This window comes from Rana temporaria, chromosome 7 (assembly GCF_905171775.1).
Source record: "Rana temporaria chromosome 7, aRanTem1.1, whole genome shotgun sequence".
In the NCBI taxonomy this organism is placed as follows: Eukaryota; Metazoa; Chordata; class Amphibia; order Anura; family Ranidae; genus Rana; species Rana temporaria.
In genome coordinates, this window is record NC_053495.1 from 180,288,274 (window position 1) to 180,311,069 (window position 22,796).

General features: G+C 46.9%; 1 protein-coding gene across 1 annotated transcript in view; it reads left to right on the top strand.

The window, feature by feature from the left end:
- The first annotated feature begins 7,904 nt into the window (after positions 1–7,904).
- The window catches only part of ZNHIT6 (zinc finger HIT-type containing 6), a 47,332-nt gene continuing 32,440 nt past the window's right edge, over positions 7,905–22,796 (top strand). Inside the window, exons 1-5 of the mRNA XM_040360555.1 lie at positions 7,905–8,050; positions 12,149–12,214; positions 12,700–12,806; positions 15,141–15,226; positions 17,561–17,664. Coding sequence (XP_040216489.1) covers positions 7,962–8,050; positions 12,149–12,214; positions 12,700–12,806; positions 15,141–15,226; positions 17,561–17,664 — 452 coding nt within the window. The 5' untranslated portion in view covers positions 7,905–7,961. The remainder of the gene's footprint in view (positions 8,051–12,148; positions 12,215–12,699; positions 12,807–15,140; positions 15,227–17,560; positions 17,665–22,796) is intronic.

Here is a 22,796-nt window from a genome sequence, read left to right on the forward strand (position 1 = left end):
CACTTTTGTGAGATACTGTAAGCACCTGTAATAATAAAAAATAATTGTCTCCATTTATAGTGTCCCAAGGGTGCTAGGTGAGTATCTAGAGGCACATGTGTAAGTGAGATTCATACTGAACGAGTTATAAAATATGTCACCCTGTATTTGCCAATTGTTGAGTGAAGGCCGAGTCTTAAAGCGGTAGTTCACCCCCCCCCCGACACATTTTACCATCGAGACAGGCATTGTAGCGCGAGCTACAGTATGCCTGTCCCGATTTTTTTAACCCCGTACTCACCTTGTAGTCGTCCATCGTAGATTCCGGCTCCCGCGGGGAATGGGCGTGCCTATGGAGAGGGAGGATGATTGACGGCCGGCCCTGGCACGTCACTCTCCCCGAAGACAGCCGGAGTAGGTCTCGGCTCTTCACGGCGCATGCGCACAGGCTATGCGCACGCGTCGTGAAGACCGAGCCTATTTCGGCTATTTCCGGAGAAGCGTGACGCGCCAGAGCCGGCCGTCAATCATCCTCCGTCTCCATAGGCACGCCCATTCCCCGGAATCTTCGATGGACGACTACAAGGTGAGTACGGCGGTAAAAAATTTGTGACAGGCATACTGTAGCTCGCGCTACAATGCCTGATTTTAAGGTAAAATAAAAAAAAAAAAAAATTTTCCCGTCGATAGGGTGAACCCCCGCTTTAAGGCCTGTACACGCGATCGGATATTCCGACAACAATTGTCCGATGGACGTGTTTTGTCGGATAATCCGACTGTCTGTATGCTCCATCGGACAATTGTTGTGGGAATTTCCACGGACAAATGTTCGCTGTGCATGCTCTCAAACTTTCCGACAATTCAAAGTACGCATGCTCCGAACCATAGCACAACATTAGCAGAAGTTGCCCAAAGGATGGCGCTAAAAAGCAGAAAAATCACGTAGGCCCAGATTCAGAAAGGAGTTATGTCGGCATATCTCCAGATACGCCGTCGTAACTCCGAATGCGGTCCGTCGCATCTCGGCGCCTGATTCATAGAATCAGATACGCCTCAATGTTGCCTAGATACGAGCGGCGTAAGTCTCCTACGCCGTCGTATTTTAGGGTGCAATATTTACGCTGACCGCTAGGGGCGCTTCCCAAGACTTCTGCGTCAAATATGCAAATCAGGTAGATACGCCGATTCAGAAACGTACGTCTGCCCGGCACATTTTTTTACGTCGTTTACGTAAGGCTTTTTCCGGCGTAAAGTTACCCCTGCTCTATGAGGCGTAGCCAATGTTAAGTATGGACGTCGGGCCAGCGTCGAATTTTGCGTCGGCAGTTACCGGCCCGCGCTGCATTCTGGGGTTTGTAGGCAGATGTGTCCGCCATAATGTCGCGGTCGCGAAAAAAAAACGCTGATCGCCGCCATTAGTAGTAAAAAAAAAAAATATTAATAAAAATGCAATAAAACTATCTCCTATTTTGTAAACGCTATAAATTTTGCGCAAACCAATCAAAAAATGCTTATTGCGATTTTTTTTTTACCAAAAATAGGTAGAAGAATATGTATCGGCCTAAACTGAGATATATCTTTTTTGGGGATATTTATTATAGCAAAAAGTAAAAAAATATTATTTTTTTTTTCAAAATTGTCGCTCTTTTTTTGTTTATAGCGCAAAAGATAAAAAACGCAGAGGTGATCAAATACCACCAAAAGAAAGCTCTATTTGTGGGAAAAAAAGGACGCCAATTTTGTTTGGGAGCCACATCGCACAACCGCGCAATTGTCAGTTAAAGCGACGCAGTGCCGAATTGCAAAAACTGGCCAGGTCCTTTAGCTGCATAAAGGTCCGGGTCTTAAGTGGTTAAGAGGGCGTGGCAAGGGGTGTGTCCTATGCCTGCATATTTTTCCTGATAGGTGTCCCTCATTCCCATCTCAAAAAGTTGGGAGGTATGATAGCGTGATATTGTTTTAACTTTACTAAAAAGTTAAAAGCAATTACACTTACAATCACGTCTGTAATATAAGCAGCTTTAGAAGTCGGATCGCCGACTCGGCGTGCGTTCCAGCATTCTCGTCACTATACGTCCCCACTTGACGCATTTCGCCCCTCCCACTGGATGTCTTCAGAATTTACATTTATATTAATTTATTTAATTTAGGAGTTTTTCCTTATAAGAGCACAAGAATTTATGCACGAGACCTCCTGTGCGTTTCCATCCGATCCTGCAGACAGGTGGAAAATAGGACCACCATCCATCTGTTTTTGGCATACAGGATCGGAAGGGATGGCGGCAGGTGTTAGCAGGCATGTGTCCGCTGACATCTGCCAATCCACATAGGAGGCTGGAGGGTCTAATCAGGTCCACCTGAAAAACTGAGAGGCGGACCTGATCGGACTGCCTGTGTGAAAGGGGCCATACAGTGTTTAGATGCATACAGTACTTCTAATAGCTTTCTGTGTGTACACATACAAGTGTTTACAGGGGTACACACATAACATACACTATATTACCAAAAGTATTGGGACGCCTGCCTTTACACTCACATTAACTATAATGGCACCCCAGTCTTATAGGTAGATTCAGTAAGGCCGGGTACTAACGAGCAAACATGTACGATGAAACCGGTCCGCGGACCAGTTTCAGCATACATGTTTGGTCGTGTGTACGGGGCCTAAGAGTTAGGCCGACTAATCTCCAGATAGGCGGCGTAGGTGTAAATATGCGCCGGCGCGCTTTTGTTCCGTACCCACAGAACAAGATACGCCTGAAAATAGGCTTTCTCCGACCGACGCAACTTTTCGAAGCCGGCCTAACTTGGGCGCATATTTAGGCGCGACGCATCTTCCGCTTGCATTGATTTCCTATTTAAATATGCAAATTATGGAGATACGTCAATTCGCAAATGAAAGTGCGCCGGACGTAGGCTAAGCCCGGTGCACGCAAGTGTTACGTCAGGCCTAAAGTTATTCCACCAAAAAGGTGGAATAACTTTGCACCAGGACACAGCAGCAGCGTTACGGACGAGCTGAGCAAGCAGAGCACCCACACTTGCAGGACAACACATCTGTGTGCCAACATACCAGGGGCAGGCGTGGTCCTAGCACTACTAATGGGTCCACAGACTCGTAGGATGAGGTTGGTCCTCTCAGTCCGCTGCCTCCGTCTCCCCTCCTCCTGAACTGCAGTGGTATTTGCCTTTACTGTCTCAATAAGGCAATCCACCTTGGTGGCAAGGTTGGCAGTGGTGGCCTGCAGGTCAACCACGCAGGTGGCTATTGCCGAGCTGTTACAGCTCACCTCTTGAACTGCCACCCTCAGATGACCAGACGCCAAAGACATGCTGGTAGGTAAATTGGATCTTGTCCAAATTGGCCCAGTATATATATGTATATCTGTGTGTATGACTGTGTGTCCCAAGTGTGTCACAATCCTACGGGGTAAAATGACCGCACCAGCCAAGCAGACTCTGGCTGGAAAAAGCGCCCAGAGGCGATTCAGTTCGCATGAGTTGCGCTATACAAGTCATTCATTCATCCTCAGCAAGCTTCTGCAGATGGCCGGCCATATCCCCCATATGCTGGGTCTGCACGCTTTGGTCCTGGGCTATCTGGTCCTTGACATCGACCACTACACCCCTGGTCTTCCTGGTCGCCTTCCTGGGGGCAGAAGAGGCGACCGAGCGGGTGTATGGGGAGCCCCTGGAGGTGGTTGCCCTGCTGGTTGGTGATGGAGAGGGGCTTATGATCATGGGGGTGGAGGTGGTAGAGGGCCCAACCATCAACATGGACTCCTCTATAATGATGCCGATCTGGCTCAGGTCCACAGACTCGTCCAACACCACCTCTATAGGAGTGGTGTGGACAGTCCCCTCCTCCACAGTATCTTGGGGGTCTTCCTGTGGCTCCTCAGATGATGTGGTGGGACGGCCAACAAACCCAGATGGGCCCGCCCCTTCCTGCACATCTGTGGATGACATAAAGCAGTCACATGTTGGGGGACCCACACACTTGTCACATGTTCCCTTCCCCCACCCACACATGCTACACACCAGATAGGAAATATAAAACACACTTACCTGTCCTCAAGACCTCTTGCCGGGAATCAAAGCCCTCAATACCCTCCACCTGCTCCCTGTGCAGACACCGGGCGATCCGCTCATCCTCCGGGGTCAGCTCCACATTACAGGGTGGTCCACCCCCAGTGCCAGTCTGATGTTTATTTATTTTTGCGAGCTTCTCCCGCACCTGAAGCCGCATATCATTTTGAAGTTAGGCCGGGCGTAAGCCACTGCACCACGCTCAGACAATCATTTGTATAAGTTCACACCCACTTCCACTTACACTGGCTTAAGCCTCCAACTTTAGGTTCGGCCGGCGCACATTGGCGCGCAAATGCTTTGTGAATCATCAACTTAGCTCTCCGGCTTATGCCGGCGTAGCGCAAATACGTTGCGTTACGCCGGCCCAAATATGCGCCCATCTACCTGAATCTACCTATTAGTCTGTAGGGTTCAATATTAAGTTGGCCCACCCTTTGCAGCTATAACAGCTTCAACTCTTCTGGGAAGGCTGTACACAAGGTTTAGGAGTGTGTCTATGGGAATGTATGACCATTCTTCCAGAAGCGCATTTATGAGGTCAGGCACTGATGTGAATGAGAAGGCCTGGCTTGCAGTCTCTACTCTAATTCATCCCAAAGGTGTTCTATCGGGCTGAGGTCAGGACTCTGTGTAGGCCAGTCAAGTTTCTCCACCCTAAAATTGCTCATCCATGTCTTTATGGACCTTGCTTTGTGCACTGGTGCGCAGTCATGTTGGAACAGGAATGGGCCATCCCCAAACTGTTCCCACAAAGTTGGGAGCATGTCTTGGTTTGCTGACGCCTTAAGAATTACCTTCACTGGAAATAAGGGGCCAAGCTTAACCCCTGAAAAGCAACCCCACGCCATAATCCCCCCTCCACCAAATGATTTGGACCAGTCCACAAAGCAAGGTCCATAAAGACATGGATGTGCAAGTTTGGGGTGGAGGAACTTGACTGGCCTGCACAGAGTCCTGACCTCAACCCGATAGAACACCTTTGGGATGAATTTGAGCAGAGACTGTGAGACAGGCCTTCTCGTCCACATCAGTGCTGGACCTAACAAATGCGCTTCTGGAAGAATGGTCAAACATTCCCATAGACACACTCCTAAACCTTGTGGACAGCCTTCCCAGAAGAGTTGAAGCTGTAATAGCTGATAAGGGTGGGCCAACTAAATTTTAAACTCCTTTGTACACACGATCGGATTATCCAGCAGGAATTGTGTGATGGGAGGCTTTTGTCGGAAAATCCGACTGTTTGTACGCTCCATCGGACAATTGTTGTCGGGTTTTCCGCCAACAAATGTGGGCTAGCATGCTTTAAAATTGTCTGCCAACAAATGTGTTGTCGGATTATCCGATTGTGTGTACACAAGTCCTTTCGACAAAACGCCAAAGTACAAACACGCTCAGAAGCAATGCTAACCACAACACAACATTAGCAGAAGCTGCCCAAAAGGTGGCGCTTAAGAGCTGAAAAAACACGTTGTTTCATGTTTGTTGGGCGACAATTCTTTGACGTTTCTATGCAACACAAGTTCTTGGCCAACGCCCTTCAGACAAAAGTCCTATGCATTGTCCGATGAAAATCCAATCATGTGTATGAGGCTTAAGACTGGGATGCCATTAAAGTTCATGTATGTGGAAATACAATATAGGCCCGGATTCACGTAGATCGGCGCATCTTTGTTCCGGGGTAGCGCATCTCATATGCGCTACCTGACGTATCCCAGAGAGGCAAGCTGAGTATTCACAAGCGTAACGTAAATCATTCGGCGTAAGCCCGCCTAATTCAAAGTAGGTGGACGGTGGGCGTGATTCATTTAAATGAACCGTGACGCCATGCAAATGAAGGTCCGAACGAACGGCGCATGCTCAGAATCACGTCGAACATACTCCCTAAGCAGGGCCGATCCTCGCTATAGGCTCACTATGCAAGCCACTTAGGGCCCCGCAAAGCTGCAAAGGGCCCCCCAAATTACTAGAAGCCCCGCCTGGTGAGAAGTCATTTTCGCCCCCTCACCCCGCTTCTAAACTCGCTGGCTGAGTCATTTCCGACAGCAGAACACCCCCTCCCCCCGCTTCTCAACTTTCTTTAATGTGACATGTCACTGTCGTCAGCGCCCCCCCGATTCTCATTTTTAATGTGCCATGTCATTTTGCTTAGGGCCCCAGGGAGGTCAGGATTGGCACTGTCCCTAAGATACGACGGCTCAATGCCTACGACGTGAACGTAACCTACGCCGTGCCCCATTCACGTACGACTTACGTAAACGACGTAAAATACGACGGCTGTTCCGTCGTCCATACCTTTGCATGGGATGCGCCTCCTACAGGTGCAATAACTTTACGCCGGACGTACGCCTTACGTAAACGGCGTAGATTACAGCGACGAGCGCAAGTACGTTCGTGAATCGGCGTATCTCGGTCATTTGCATATTCGACGCGTAAATCAATGGAAGCGCCCCTTGCGGCCAGCGTAAATATGCGCCCAGGCTCCGACGGCGTAGGAAACTTACGTCGGTCGGATGAAGCCACAATTCAGGCGTATCTAGCTTTAAGAATCAGGCGCATAGATAGGACGGCGCATCCGTGCACTTACGCGGTGCATCAGAAGATACGTCGGCGTAAGTGCTTTCTGAATCCGGGCCATAGTGTGTACAGCCCTGGATGCAGCTGCGTCCTTTTTGTTTTTTTGCACGGCGCACATATGTTTATGGCCCCATTGTTTCCTATAGTGTCGCGTTTAGATATGTACAAAACTATACTCTGTGTGCAATCTAAATGCAGCATTTTAGACACCTGCGTGATTCAGCTGTACGTTTATATAAATGAATAGTAAGAAAAAATATATGCAGACAGTGGGCTAGATTCAGGTAGGGGTGCGCAAAGTTACGGCGGCGCAGCGTATTGTATTTACACTACGCCGACGCAACTTACAGGAACAAGTGCAGTATTAACAAAGCACTTGCTCCGTAAGTTGCGGCGGCGTAGCGTAAATGGGGCCCGCGTAAGCGCGCGTAATTCAAATGTGGAAGGGGGGGCGTGTTTTATGTAAATCTATGATGACCTGACGTGATTGACGTTTTTTTTTGCATGCGCCGTCCGTGTACATATCCCAGTGTGCATTGCTCCCAAGTACGGCGCAACGACGTATTGGTTTCGACGTGAGCGTAAATTACGTCCAGCCCTATTCGCGAACGACTTACGCAAACGACGTAAAAAAATTAAATTTCGAAGCGGGAACTACGTTCATACTTAACATTGGCTGCGCCTCCTAATAGCAGGAGCAACGTAACGCCGAAAAAGCCTTACGCAAACGACGTAAAAAACTACCGCCGTGCGCACGTACGTTTGTGAATCGACGTAACTAGGTAATTTGCATATTCTACGCCTAAAACAACGGAAGCGCCCCTAGCGGCCAACGTAATATTGCACACAATTATACGCCGCCGCATTCAAGTTACGTCGGCGGAGGAAGCCTATTTTTTAGACTTATCTGCCTTGGAGAATCGGCGTAACGATAAGCCGACGCAGATTTGAAATTACGGCGGCGTATCTGGAGATGCTACATGAATCTAGCCCAGTATTTATACTATATAGATATGTATATGAATGAATCCATGTAAAAGTGAATCTCCTCTCTATACATTCAGATATTTGTATTTATATACATTTCTTTCTTCTTTTTTCTTTTTTGCAAGTGCAATTGTATCTTTTCCAACTACTGTACATTGTATATAGGCTAAAAAAAAAAAAAAAAAGAATAATTTGCCACCCACAACATGGCCGCCCGAATTGCAAGTTCCGCCATACCCAAGATGGCCGCCGCTTCTTCCTGTTTCTATGACACTAGCCTATCTTGCTAAAACCGGAAGTGGTTCCCACGTGTGTTCTACAGAGCTGCCATGGACTGTCTGCTGCTGCCCGAGGCTCAGGGGCTGGATGGGGAGCTGGAGGTGTCTTTGCCACTCAAGAGGAAGATATCCCTGTGCAGGTGAAGGAGGGGGGCACTGAGCTGGGCTGTACCATCATATATTGAGGGGAGACAAGCAAGATACGGGGTTCTATACACTATGCCACCCCGTGAAAATGCTGACTGGGGTCTGTGATGTAATGAAATCCTAGGAGTATAAGCGGTACAAAGTCCAGTGCAGCACGTTCATGGTACAGGATTAACCCTTTCACTTCTGCAGCAAATGCATTTATTTCCCCTAAAATGTGTAGTTTTGGTTAGAGGATTGATCTCTATTTTCTGAAAGAAGAGAACCTGTAGAATAAAATAATGGTTGCTGCAATTTTTTTATGTTGTGCAATTGTAAATTAACCGTTTCCGGACCGCCCCATGCATATATACTGTGGCAGGGCGGCCCTTCAGCATGAAATCGCATACCTGTACCTGAATTTGATTTTAGAGTCTGGAGCGTGCACGCACCACCAGCTACCTGCTCCCGCTGTGATTGGACACAACGGGAGGCCAATCAGGGGGGTTGGAGGGACTCGATGTTCGCTAGCGATCGTTACTGAGAGAAGCAGATTGGCGGTCTGCTATGCAAACAAGGCACATCGCCGTTCTGTCAAGAAGGGGAAGATGGAGATCTTGTGTTTCTGCTAAGCAAGGACACAGATCTCTGTCTTGCCCCAGTCAAAGCACCTCTCCCACACACAGTACACAAGCACCCCCTTGGACAGTGATGGCGAACCTTGGCACCCCAGAGGTTTTTGGAACTACATTTCCCATGATGCTTGTACACTGCAGTGTAGGCGAGCATTAAAGCGGAGGTTCCGCCATTTTTTTTTTTTAAAGTCAGCAGCTACAAATACGGCAGCTGCTGACTTTTTTAAAAAAATGGTCACTTATCTGTCCAGCGCGCCCGCGATGTCAGCAGCCGAGGCTGAGCAATCGCTGATGGCTTCACTGCCCGATTCCCTACTGCGCATGCGTAAGAATCGCAGCGCCGTCACTGTGTTTCCCAGAAGACAGCGGGGGGGGGGAGTGACGTCACAGGCTAGATTCCCAGCGGAATCTGCACGTGTACTATAGTTCCAAAACATCTGGGGTGCCAAAGTTCACCATCATTGGTCTAGCAGCACATTTAACCCTTTGATCACCCCTGATGTTAAAGTGGAGGTTCACTCGGAAATAACATTTTTTAACCTTAGATGGATGCTCATTTTGTCTAGGGGAATCGGCTAGTTGTTTTAAAATCGAAGCAGTACTTACCGTTGTAGAGAGCGATCTTCTCCGCCGCTTCCGGGTATGGGCTGGGGGACTGGGCGTTCCTATTTTGATTGACAGTCTTTCGACGGTCGCATCCATCGCGTCACGATTTTCCGAAAGTAGCCGAACGTCGGTGCGCAGGCGCAATATAGAGCCGCACCGACTTTCGGCTTCTTTCGGCTACTCGTGACGCGATGGATGCGACCGTCGGAAGCCTGTCAATCTAGAAGGAACGCCCAGTCCCGAAGACCCATACCCGGAAGCGGCGGAGAAGATCGCTCTCTACAACGGTAAGTACAGCTCGGATTTTAAAACACCTAGCCGATTCCCCTAGACTAAATGAGCATCCATCTAAGGGTAACATTTTTTATGGGTGAACTCCCGCTTTAACCCCCTTTCCAGCCAGTGACAGTGCATTTTTTTTCTAGCTCTGATCACTGTATTGGTGTCGCTGGTCTCCAAAAAGTGCCACTTAAAGCGGTAGTAAACCCGCTGTCTTTTTTTTTTTTTTTTTTAACCTGAAAAGCAAAAGCCATAATGAACTAGTATGCGCCGCATACTAGCTGATTATGAAATACTTACCTCGGAACGAGGTGAGAGGAACTTGCCTGGTCCACGCCAAGGGAGATGTCCTCTTTCCTCGGCGTGTCTTCCGGGTATCACTGCTCCAGCGCTGTGATTGGCTGGAGCGGCAATGTTGTCACTACCGCGCATGCGACTTCTCCCCGGCAAGGTCTGGCGACAGCCGGGCCTTTAGCCAAGGATCTCCGCTGCAGTCAGCGGCGCATTGCAGGGGGAATATCTCCTAAACCTGTAAGGTTTAGGAGATATTCTTTATACCTTCAGGTAAGCCTTATAGGCTTACCTGTAGGTTAAAGTGGTAGTACGTGGTGTGTACGTTCCATCGGACAAACTTTTTCGGTTTTCATTGGACAAAAGTTCGCTCTGCAAACGGACAAACTTTTTGGCAACAAAAGTCCTACGGTGCAAAGTCCTATTGTGTGTGTACAGAAATCCATCAGACTTTTGTCCGAAGTACAAGCAACGCATGCCCAGAACCAATGTTAAAATCAACCAACAATAGCAGAAGTTGACCAAAGGGTGGCGGTAAAGAGCAGAAAAACCACGTAATGTTGGGAAAGTTTGCAAAAAAATCCTGCTGTGTGTATGCTATGGGTGTGCCCGGCCAACTCCCTTTAAACAAAAATCCACGGAAGAGTTTGTTTGAAGTCCGATCCTGTGTATGAGGCTTTAGTGTCAAATTTGTCCACCGCAATGTCGCAGTCCCGCTAAAAATCACTGATCGCCGCCATTACTAGTAAAAAATAAAAGTTCCATAAATGTATCCCATAGTTTGGTTTGCACAGAAGTTATCGCATCTCCAATCAATATACTCCTATTGGGATTATTTTTACAACGACATGAAGCAGAATACACATTGGCCTAAATTAATGAAGACCTTTTATTTATACTTTTTTTTTTCGATAACTATTATAGCAGAAAGTAAAAAATATTATTTATTTTTTCAAAATTGTCAGTATTTTTTTTTTTTTTGTTTAAAGCGCAAAAATTAAAAACCGCAGAGGTGATCAAATACCACCAAAAGGAAGCTCTATTTGTGGGAGAAAAAAGAACATCAATGCTATTTGGGTACAGCATTGCACGACCGCGCAATTGTCAAAGTAACGCAGTGCCGTATTGCAACAAAATGGCCTGATGTTGAAGGGGGTGAACCTTCCTGAGCTGAAGAGGTTAAACGGATATTTTCAGGGCCGGTTTACGCCGTGCGTTTCCTGCATGGTCTGGTATTGCATTCATCTGAATGGGCTGCAAAATGCACCAGAACACAGAAAAAGTAGCGATAGCACTCATTATTTTATTTTTTGTCGGAACGCACTGCACCAAACGCACTGTACTTCTGTGCCATGTGACTTGGTGCCCACAAACGTTTTGCATTTGTGGTGTCATTAACCACTTCCCGCCCGGTCAATAGTCAATTGACGTCCGGGAAGTGGTTGTGAAATCCTGACTGGACATCTATTGGCGTCCTGCAGGATTTCATGCCGGCGCGCGGCGATCGGTGATGTGGGGTGTCAGTCTGACACCCTGCATCTCCGATCTCGGTAAAAAGCCTCCGGCGGAGGCTCTGAGTCTTTACCACGTGATCAGCCGTGTCCAACCACGGCTGATCACGATGTAAACAGGAAGAGCCGTTGATCGGCTCTTCCTCACTCGCGTCTGACATGGGGGTTCGCGCTGATTGTTTATCAGCGCAGCCCCCCCCCCCCCCTCGGATGCCAACACTGGACCACCAGGTAGAGCAAAACACACAAAAAAGAACTGGCAACATGGGCACTGGCTGGAATGATGCCCAGCAATGCCATCAGTGCCACCCCTCAGAGTCCAACAGTGCCACCTAATTTTTCAAAAATGTCAGTCTTTTTTTAGTTGTTGCGCAAAAAATTAAAATCGCAGAGGTGATCAAATACCACCAAAAGAAAGCTCTATTTGTGGGAACAAAATTTAAAAAATGTCATTTGGGTACAGTGTAGCATGACCGCGCAATTGTCATTCAAATTGCGACAGCGCTGAAAATTGGCTTGGGCAGGAAGGTGCGCAAGTGCCTGGTATGGAAGTGGTTAAAGGAGAAGTCCAGCCTGAGCTCTCTTAGCTGGGCTTCTCCTCTGGGTCACAGGAGTGCACCTGTCAAAACCAGGTCTGCCCCCCCCCCCCCTCTGAAAGGTGCCGGAGGGGGCAAAAAAGTGAAGTTTCCTTTTTTGGGTGGAGCTCCGTGGTAGGAGCTTGTGGGGTGCTGATACTAGTGCTGTAGCAATTTTCTGTGGACTGTTCTGACGGATCTTCTCTCCCCTGTAGCTGTGGGACCTGTGGAAGTGAAGAAGCGAAGTATAAATGCCCCCGCTGTATGAAGTACTCTTGCAGGTAAGTTGACCTTATTGTTGTTTCTAAGGGCTCGTTGACACAGGCAGCTGGGGGGGGTGGGGGGTAGGTTAAACAAGGTTTTACTGCCCCTGACCACCCACATAAGCTAGGGCATGCAACTGCTCAAGGCTTGTAAGCAGGAGGTGACCACGATCTTGCAAAAATGAAAAACCATGTCACTTCTGGTAGGCAATAATGCTGCCAAATGCGACCCATTCAAGAGTGTTGGGCTGCATTGCAGCTGCCCTGCAATCGCATGCAATGCGCGCATTTGCAGCGTGGTAGTTTCTCATTTTGAGGGTCAAAGCAGGTGGTGAGGAAGTGACATATTGGCGCCTCACTAATTGTCAAATGCCCTCTGAAAAGCTGTCGACCGCAGATCACTTTTCAGAGGGTTGGCAGTATAGCTGCATGTGTGAATAAGCCCTAAAGCGCGTACTTCTTCCGCCTGCACAACATTTACTGATTTATTTTCCTTCCTGCAGCTTACCCTGTGTAAAGAAACACAAAGTGGAGTCTGCGTGCAACGGAGTCCGAGACAAGACGGCTTTTGTGCCCCTAAATACATTTGGTGACATAGACCTGCTGAACGGTGAGTGGTGACATGTATGCCTGGACTGAATGATGACAAGTTATCGCATTGCCAACAGAGGGGCTTTATAGCAGCCAGTCTGCGTTTGGTTGTTTTCAGTGTAATGGCATGGTCATTATTTTGTTGCGTTAGAAAGAGGATCTATAGGCAACACTGTGAACATTAAGGCTCTGTTCACACCTAGGCGTATATACGCCTGAAGCGCGACACCGCAGCAGCCCCTAAGATGCTGGAGGGATGATTTTACATTGCCCTCTATGGAGATGGTTCACATCTCCACGCCGAAACGCCTGAAGCTCAAAACAAGTCCCGGACCTTTTTTTCAGGCGGCTTTCGGCGTTCGGCATTGGAGATGTGGACCTGGGGGTAAGCTGCATTCACAATCGTGGCGTTTTGTCGCCGCAAATCATGGTACAAAACGCCGCAATTTGTCGCCACAATTCGTGGGACTAAACGCCGCGTTTAGGTACGCCAAGGTGTGAATGCAGCCTAAGGCTTGGTTCACACCGTAGCACAAAGTGGCTCACGTCAGCTGGCCGGTGCCTCGTTGTTCACCGTTTCAGGTCAAATTTTTGGCTGAATTTGGACCTGAAACAGAAGATGCACATGACTCTTGTGCGATTCGCATTGGAGCCGCTCCAGAGATATGTGAACCAGCTCCATAGAAAGCCGGTCGCAATCTCCTGACATACGAATTGAATGCGGCGAAACCCACATTCAATTCGCACTAGTGTGAACCCAGCCTTGAAGCTGAAGTCTAATCTGTTTATAATTTTCTTCCCCTAGCGCGTGTTTGTTGGTTTAGACACTTACAGTAGATCCCTGGATTATGAGCATAATCTGTTCTAGAAGAATGCTTGTAATCCAAAGCGAGTTTCCTCATTGAAGTCAATGGAAACTAAGATAATTTGTTCTGCATTGACTTTTATTGCGTGCAATACCGCATGTGGCCAGAGGTGGGGGGGGGGGGGGCGGAGGGACTTGGAAATATTCTGAGACAGTTCGGAAATGCTCAAACACTCGGGAACAGAGTATTTCCAAGTGTTACTGAGTATTTCCGAACAGCCCCTCTGGCCAAATGCGGTACTGCACACCGCAGAGGCTTGAATCCTGCTCATTTTGCGGAACAAGACTCGCAAACCGGGTCAGGAATTTTGAGGGGGGGGGGCGCTTGTATTGCGAAATACTCGTTAACCGCGTTACTCGCAGTCCGAGGCTCCACTATACTTGGTAACCAATCGGCTTCTAACTTCAGCTTGTTCCCTTAGGCCCGGTTCATACTGCTGTGACTTCGGTATGACTTCTATAAGACCTCTTTTACACTGGGGCACCTCTCAAGCCTCCCCAGTGTGAAAGCCCTTTAAGGAGGGATGGCTCCCCTTCAGTCCACCTGCCCCTATCTATCCATTAAAATGCATGTGCCTCCATTGTGGGGGCACTCATTGTTTAGTGTTAGGACCACAGATTACAGGGTGCCTTGGCGCGGCTCTGTGGCTCACGCATGCGTTTGCGAATGCGTGCGGACAAAACCCCTGTTTTTAACGCATACTGTTAGACAGGTTAATTGGTTGTTCTGCGAGCTGGTTGGTAAGGAGGCTTGGTTTTTCCCTGGGCATTCCCCAGGTTTTTTTTGTTATGGTGAAAGCCCGAGGGCTTGCAGGATGAGGAAAAAAAAGTCCTGCAGGCAGCATCTTTGGGGTGGTGCAGGAGCGCCGCTTTTAAGCTGCCCCTGCCATTGAAATCACTGGGCAGCGGGGGGTTAAAAGCACCACCATAACAGCGGTAAAGCGCCGCTAACGCCGGCACCGCCCCAGTGTGAAGGGGGTCTAACAGAAGTCAATGCAAGTTGTGCCGAAATCGCACAAAAAGTAGTGAAGGAACCTTTTTCTAAGTTTGAGCAACTCGAGTCACTCCTATTAGAACGGTTCCATTGCACTAAATGTGAACCAGGCCTTACCGCCTGACAATAAAACCTAGAAGCCGATTGGTTACTATGCACAGCTTAATTTACAGTTTTAGTTAACGTAAAATGTATCAAATCCAAAAAAATAACAATTACAAAGTAATACAAAAAAATAAATACGGTATACCCCCCCCCCCCCCCCCCCCCAAGAATTCACACCCACCATCCACATAACAGAAACAAATGCAAATTTTACCAACACAACTTCAGGACAGAAATTGAGTGTTTCCTAGTCAGTGAAAATCCCTGCACTCATATTTTGTCTCTGAGGACAGAATGGAGAGTCGGCTTTGAGACGTTTTTGGGTGACTATAACCTGTGCCATGTGTATTTCTTGTATTGTAAGGTCCTCTGTTTTTTTCATGCATCAGATTATCGTTTTCTGGAAGATGCCGGAAGGGTGTCAGATTGCGCTTTAAGAGATTCAACGCTGCCACGAAACACGACTAATAAACATGTACGTACATTGTGGGAGTCACTGAGCATTCCAATCGCCATTTAATCCTTTCCCTGCCAGGCTGATTTTGGTTTATGCGCCTTAATGCATTCAAGTGTTACTAAACCCAGTAATGTGAAAATGGTTCATGTGCCCACAGCTTACCCCTTGCATGACCCCGAATGCTGACAATGTGAGCTCAGGACATGCACCCGGACCCACGTGGATGTCAAGTTGGAAGCAACGATTGTTTGTGCAGTAGCTACAACACAAATGACATCCATGGGACTGCCTGAACAGGGTGTACAGAATAGCTGCGCACCACTGTGTGGGCAAACATGGCCCTGCAGGGGCATACGCTCTGGTTTGCCCTGTGTGAACATCTCCTTACTATGTTTTTTTGTTTTTTTATTTGCTTTATTTGTTTTGTACTTTTTTTTGGGGGGGGGGGGGGGGTGGAGTTGATGAGTTATTTAGCCAGAGAAAGGGACTGAAGACGTTCCCTTTTTCTGCAGCCTGAGCTGCACTGTACATGAATAAATAGGAGTCTGTATAGAATCCTATTTATTCACAAACAAAACATTCACACAGTTTACTATACTTCAGTGATTAATGGACACAGGAGCGATCAGTACTGATCGCTCACTATGTTTATTCAAGGAAAGAAAGGGGGCTGGTAAACGCATGTTTACAAGGTGCCCTCCATCCTTCTGACCGCTTCCGTGTGAGCCGGCCAGCAGCAGCACAGGGGACAGATCGGAGAATGGTGAGGGGTGGCTGTACTCCCAACAATTGGGTTAAACCCTGATGAAGAGGGTTCTCTGACTCCTGAAATGTGCTGACTTTTCCAATAATGTCTTTTATCCTTACCTTGGAATAAATCTTTATCTGGGTGATTTCATTTTTGATGGGGCACTAATGTTCTTTATTTTATTTATATATATATATATATACATACTCTCTCCTGGAATCAATATCCATATTGTCATTTCTTTTTGCCAGAACCCACGCAGGGCTTTAGCATGATGGATGTTTTTGCACACTTTACCTTTAAACCACTTCAATACTAGGCATTTTCACCCCCTTCCTGCCCAGGCCAATTTTCAGCTTTCAGCGCCGTCACGCTTTGAATGACAATTGCGCGGTCGTGTGACGTCCCTTTTTTTTTTTTTTTTATATATATATATTTTTTTTTTTCACAAATGGAGCTTTCCTTTGGTGGTATTTGATCGCCTCTGCGTTTATTGTTTTTTTTTTTTTTTTTGTTTCGTTTTATGCACTATAAACAAAAAAAAGATTAAGGCTGCATTCACACCTGAGCGTTTTGTCGCCTGAAGCGCGACGCCCCAAAACCCTAGTGGGGAAAAAATACATTATTCTCTATGGAGATGGTTCACATCTCCACTACAAAACGCCTGACGCCGAACGCCTGAAGCCCAAACAAGTTCTGGACCCTTTTTTGTTGCTCGAATTTGGGCGTTTTACATTGTTGACCCTAGACCTGTACAAAATCGCGGTAAAAAACGCTGCGTTTTGGCGCGGCAAATCGCGTTAAACGCCGCAAAACGCTACGCTCAGGTGTGAATGCAGCAAAACAATTATTTTTTTTAAAGCAATTTTTTTTTCTCGGTTTAGGCTGATACATATTCTTCTACGTATTTTTGGTAAAAAAATTGCAATTGGCGTATATTGATTGGTTTGCGCAAAAGTTATAGCGCCTACAAAATAGGGGATAGTTTTATGACATTTATTTTCATAATTTTTTTTTTTTTTGGATTGCGATATTGCAGCAGACAGATCGGACACTTGTGACACTATTTTGGGACCATTCACATTTATACAGCGATTAGTGATATAAATATGCACTGTTTACTGTATAAATGTGACTGGACGGTAAGGGGTTAATACTAGGGGGCGATCAAGGGGTTAAATGTGTTCCCTAGGGAGTGATTCTGAATGTAGGGGGAGGGGACTGACTGGGGGAGGTGACCGATCGGTGTCCCTATGCCCAAGGGACACGCCATCGGTCTCCTCTCCCTGACAGGACATGAATCTGGGACGAACAATCACGGGTGCCTGGCGGACATTGCGGCCGCTGGGCACGCGCATCGGGTCCCCAGTGATGCGGCGCGTGTGCCCCACCGCTGCGGGAATCCCATGACGGCCGCCCGGAGGGATGAAGGGTTCCTGCAGCCGTCGTATGACAATACGCCAGGCGGGAAGTGGTTAAATAAGCATGCAATGTGGGATTGCTGAAATGTCTCTGTACAGCTGTCCTGGTTTTGTGGTTACAGGCCTTTGCAAGCTTTATTGATATGTATGCCAAAATTAAAAATGTTGTTTCGTTTTCTCTAGTTGAACTTCTTAAAGAATAGAGCCCGGGACTATGACATCAATCTGAAAATTCTTCCAATTGGATTTTCAAAAAGAAGAGCAAATACTACATGTTATAACAAAAGGTAAGTGTTTGTGTTGGAAGCTGGCACTTTGACATTCAGTCTGGCTTTCCTTGGGATGTCCTGTGTGCTGTAGTCCTCGCCTGTGACCTAGAACTAGGAGTGTGGGGGTTTCCATGTACACATGTTTGTTTCAGGTCAGCTCCCCAGATTGTTTATACAGGAATAGAGATCACGGCCATGCACTGTCGTCCTGAGCGGTTCCCTGAAAAGTGATTCACTTCATTGCTGTCCATAGTCATCAGATCATAGTGCTTGGGGAATTGTGTGACTAATATTAAATCCTCTGTCCACTCTTAAGCCACATTCACACGGCTGGTTACTTGCGGTCACCGGATGCCAGTGGCAAGGATTTGCAGATTCTTGCAGCTGGTTAGCAGCTGCCAGCCTGCTATTAGTTTAAATGGGCTGAGCAGCCGCCATTGTTCACATGCAGCCACACACAGAGGTTACCTGTGGTTATGGATGAATGTCTGAGTCTGGACGCAGTCAGCAAGTAACCGGCTGTGTGAAAGAGGTCTCAAAGTGTTGTTAATGGCGGCGATCAGCGATTTTTTTTCGTGACTGCGACATTATGGCGGACACTTCGGACAATTTTGACACATTTTTTGGACCATTGTCATTTTCACAGCAAAAAATGCATTTAAATTGCATTGTTTATTGTGAAAATGACAGTTGCAGTTTGGGAGTTAACCACAGGGGGCGCTGTAGGAGTTGGTGTTCACTTAGTGTGTGTTTACAACTGTAGGGGGGTGTGGCTGTAGGACTGACGTCATCGATCGAGTCTCCCTATATAAGGGATCACACGATCGATGCAGCGCCATAGTGAAGCACGGGGAAGCCGTGTTTACATACAGCTCTCCCCGTTCTTCAGCTCCGGGGAGCGATCGCGACGGAGCGGCTATAAACGAATAGCCGCGCCGTCGTCCCGGATCGCTCGTAGCGGGGGGGGTCCCGATCGGACCCCCTACCTGCTAGAAGGCAAGGACGTACATGTACGCCCATTTGCCTGTACGTGCCATTCTGTGGACGTACATTTACATGCGGCGGTCGGGAAGTGGTTAAAGAGGAAGTAAAGCCTGATGGGTCTCGCTTCCTCTTTTATTTCCCAGCAAAGGCAAAGCATAATTGGCTAGTATGCATCGCATAGTAGCCCATTATGTGTCTTTTAACCGACGCCTGCGATGTCACTGCTGTCCCCACTAGCAGTGAGCGTCCATCTTCACCCCTCTTCCGGGGGCCACCAACTCCGGCTCTGTGACTGGCCGGAGTCACGTGTCGTCACTCCCACACGGGAGCTGCTACTCACGGCATGGCTCCCTTTAGAAACGGCATGATTACCGTTTCTTAAATGCACCTGCGCTGTTGTCTACGGCGCATGGTTGTTGTAAATATCTCCTAGACCGTGGAGGTTTAGTAGATATTTCCAGCACCTACAGGTAAGCCCTAATCTAGGCTTACCTGTAGGTAAAAGTGGTTATAGAGGGTGTACAACCACTTTAAAGCTTGTGGGAGGAGTTTTCATTCTTCTCTGACTGTCCTATGAGGCTGCATGATCCCTGACAAGGGGGGTGGGGGGGACTCTCTAGCGATACACAAACTGAGCATGTACAGAGTGCCCCTAAGGCTCTGTACTATCATGAGATGCATTGGGGACTGTGGAAGAAGGGTAGGATCAGAGCAGACTGGATCAAATATAACAAGCATGCTTTAATTGCACATACAGACTGATTTTACTGTTGTGGGTTTAGTAATGCATTAATCTGAGCTCCGGAAAAACAAAAACAAAACCTTGCAGTGCAATGAACTACTAATTTCTGTCTAGGACCATGTGCAACAGTTTTATTTTCCTGAATCTCTGCATCTGTAGGCTCCTCTGCTAGACAGGTCCTTCTGATGTCATCAAGACCAATTCAGTAAGTCACTCGGCTGCTGGTTTTCCAGCATGCGCATCCGACAGACTCCTTCAGAAGGGCCGACTTCTGTCAGATAAACCGGCATACACACGGGCAGAATGGTGGCCGGTATTTCTTTGACCAACAAAAGTCTCCTGCCATTCGGCCCATGTGTACTGGCCTTAAGGGATAGAAGCGCATCCCATACAACACTGAATAGAGGAAGGTTCAAAGTTTTATGGTCGTTGAGGTTGTATGCCCTCTATATGAGCACTATTGGGTTATTTCTGAAAGGCAAATTCACTTTGCACTACAAGTACAAAGTGCACTTGGACGTGCAGTCTCTGTAAATCTGAGGGGTAGATCTGAAATGAGGGGAAGCTCTGCTGATTTTTATCATCCAATCATGTGCAGGCTAAAATACTGTGTTTTTTTTATTTATTTATTTATTTATTTATTTTTTTCTTGCATATCCCCCTCAGATCTACAGCGACTGCACTTCCAAGTACAATTTCAAGTGTACTTTGCACTTGTAGTGCAAAGTGGATTTGCCTTTAGTAAATAAACCCTCAGTGTGTTGTGTGAGAAACATCAAACGGTAGAGCGTTTCTTGGCACACAATCATCTGGTCACTAGCTACTGAATTCTCAGCTTCAACAATTCAATGTCTCCAGTAACGGACATAGGTGGGACAGATGCCCTTTCTCGGAGGGTGGTAAGGTCAGGACCTGGGAGACTACAGACGATGAACAAGATCTTGTTGTCCACCTCTTCCAATCCATCATCTTGGAATGGTGGTGTTCAGATAATTCTGGACCTCAAAGTGGAAGTGAGGCTGGGATCCATTTTGCATGAAATTGAAGTCATTTGAATCCTCTTGAAGTTGGGGGGGGGGGGGGGGGCAGTTTTGTGGCATGGCCAGATCTGAAAATTCTGTCACCGTTTGCTCTGCAAAAAGGAAAGGTCCATAAACTTTGCTTGCAGAAATGGTGCAAAATACATTCAGCTTTGGCGAGACTCTTTCCTGTTTTGACTATGTAAGGATTTTCAAAGCACGTTGTACTTTATATTGACATTACATTTATATTGTGTAGCAACGTAATATCCGAAAGTGTTGATGGTATTTGGTGTGAAATAGTTTGACACAACTCTGGCCCTGAAAGTGTTAAGACTAAAGCATGTTTTGGCCACTGGGTGTCTCTCTAAGCATTAGAACAGCCAAGAAAAAGGTTTTTTTAAATACGTTTTTGGTATTTCTTGCCTCGTAAAACCCTTGGACAAGAAATATAAAAATGACTACAAAAGTCAGCAAGGATTTTATATTCTTAAAAAAAATTATAATAATAATCTGAAAAGCCTCTTCTTAAAGCGGGAGTTCACCCATTTATTCATTGTTTGATATTTTCCCCTTAGATGGATGCTCGTTTTGTCTAGGGGAATCGGCTAATTGTTTTAAAATATGAGCTGTACTTACCGTTTTCGAGATGCATCATCTCCGTCGGCTTCCGGGTATGGGTCTTCGGGAGCGGGCGTTCCTTCTTGATTGACAGTCTTCCGAGAGGCTTCCGACGGTCGCATCCATCGCGTCACTATTAGCCGAAAGAAGCCGAATGTCGGTGTGGCTCTATACTGCGCCTGCGCACCGACGTTCGGCTTCTTTCGGAAAATCGTGACGCGATAGATGCGACCGTCGGAAGCCTCTCGGAAGACTGTCAATCAACATAGGAACGCCCAGTCCCGCAGCCCATACCCGGAAACGACGGAGAAGATGCATCTCGAAAACGGGTAAGTACAGCTCATATTTTAAAACAACTAGCCTATTCCCCTAGACAAAACGAGCATCAATCTAAGGGAAAAAAGTAATATATACGGGTGAACCTCCGCTTTAATAGCATACTTTGTGTGTGATAGATATATATTCTCTCTCTCTCTCTCTCTCTCTCTCTCTCTCTCTCTCTCTCTCTCTCTCTCTCTCTCTCTCTCTCTCTCTCTCTCTCTCTCTCTCTCTCTCTCTCTCTCTCTCTCTCTCTCTCTCTCTCTCTCTCTCTCTCTCTCTCTCTCTCTCTCTCTCTCTCTCTCTCTCTCTCTCTCTCTCTCTCTCTCTGTGTCCCCAGACAGTCTTGTACATGAGAAATGGGGCTACATTTGTGCCAAGTTCTGGGTCCAGGGGACCTATGATCGGCCGGTAACGGGTCACCTGAGATATTACCGTTTAACATGGGAGTCTATGGAAGGGGTGCCCGGGTTTCAAAAGTCAATGCTCCCCGGACAAGAAACTTTGCACACTTATAGAGGAAGAGTGGGGCTACATGTTTGCCAAGTTTGGGGTCCAGGCAACCTAAGGATGGTCGTTACCGGGTCCCCAAATTCCAAGAGATCAGGTGCAAAAAGGTGACTTTCAGCTGAAAAACGCTGCTTGTACTCGAGTATATACGGTTTATATTCTAAATTCTTATTTCCTCCATGCAGTTTACTTTTTAGAGACACTGTATCGGTTAAAGAATATATGGTAGTTTTTCATCCTTTTTTAAATAAGGTGGCTGCATTTAGTTTTTTCTTTTTTCTTCTTCTTTTCACCTGGTAATCCTGTAAATTTCCTGTCCCTGGGTGACTACGCTTACTCACTCCACTGTTTCTTTAGAGGAAGCCATAGTTGTCATCCAGGCTGGACTTCAAACATATCTTCATCTATCTTACATTGAGGGTGGGCAATTAGTCATTTATAAAAGAAAGATAACATTGTGTTTATACTTTCAGTTTAGCTCACAGGAAGTGACGATCTGGCAGGATCAACAGATGTTTTCTGTAGTTGCTGAAAAATACCAATGAATGCAGTTACCACATCCAATGACTGTTAAGCTGCAATATATTATGTTTTTATCCCTGGTTTTAGATATCCCTTAATACAGCTGTATGTGCTTGTGTCCTCAACTTTTACAAATTCCTGGCTGCTGCAATTAAGGAGGACTATAAGATTTACCCATATGAAGCTCCATACAGCAGTTCATATGGGAATTCCACATCCTTACAGCTCTTGCAGTAAAGAACCCTCTACGCCATTTAAGGTTAAACCACTTCTCTTCCAATTTTAGTGACTGTCCTTTTTTATTCCCCTAAGCGTAATTTTTTGTATCCCTATTGTGGGGTATCCCTTCTCAAGCGTCTCTTCTCCAGAGAGAATAAGTTCAGTGCTCGTAATCTTTCCTCATAACTAACATCCTCCAGACACTTTTATTAAAT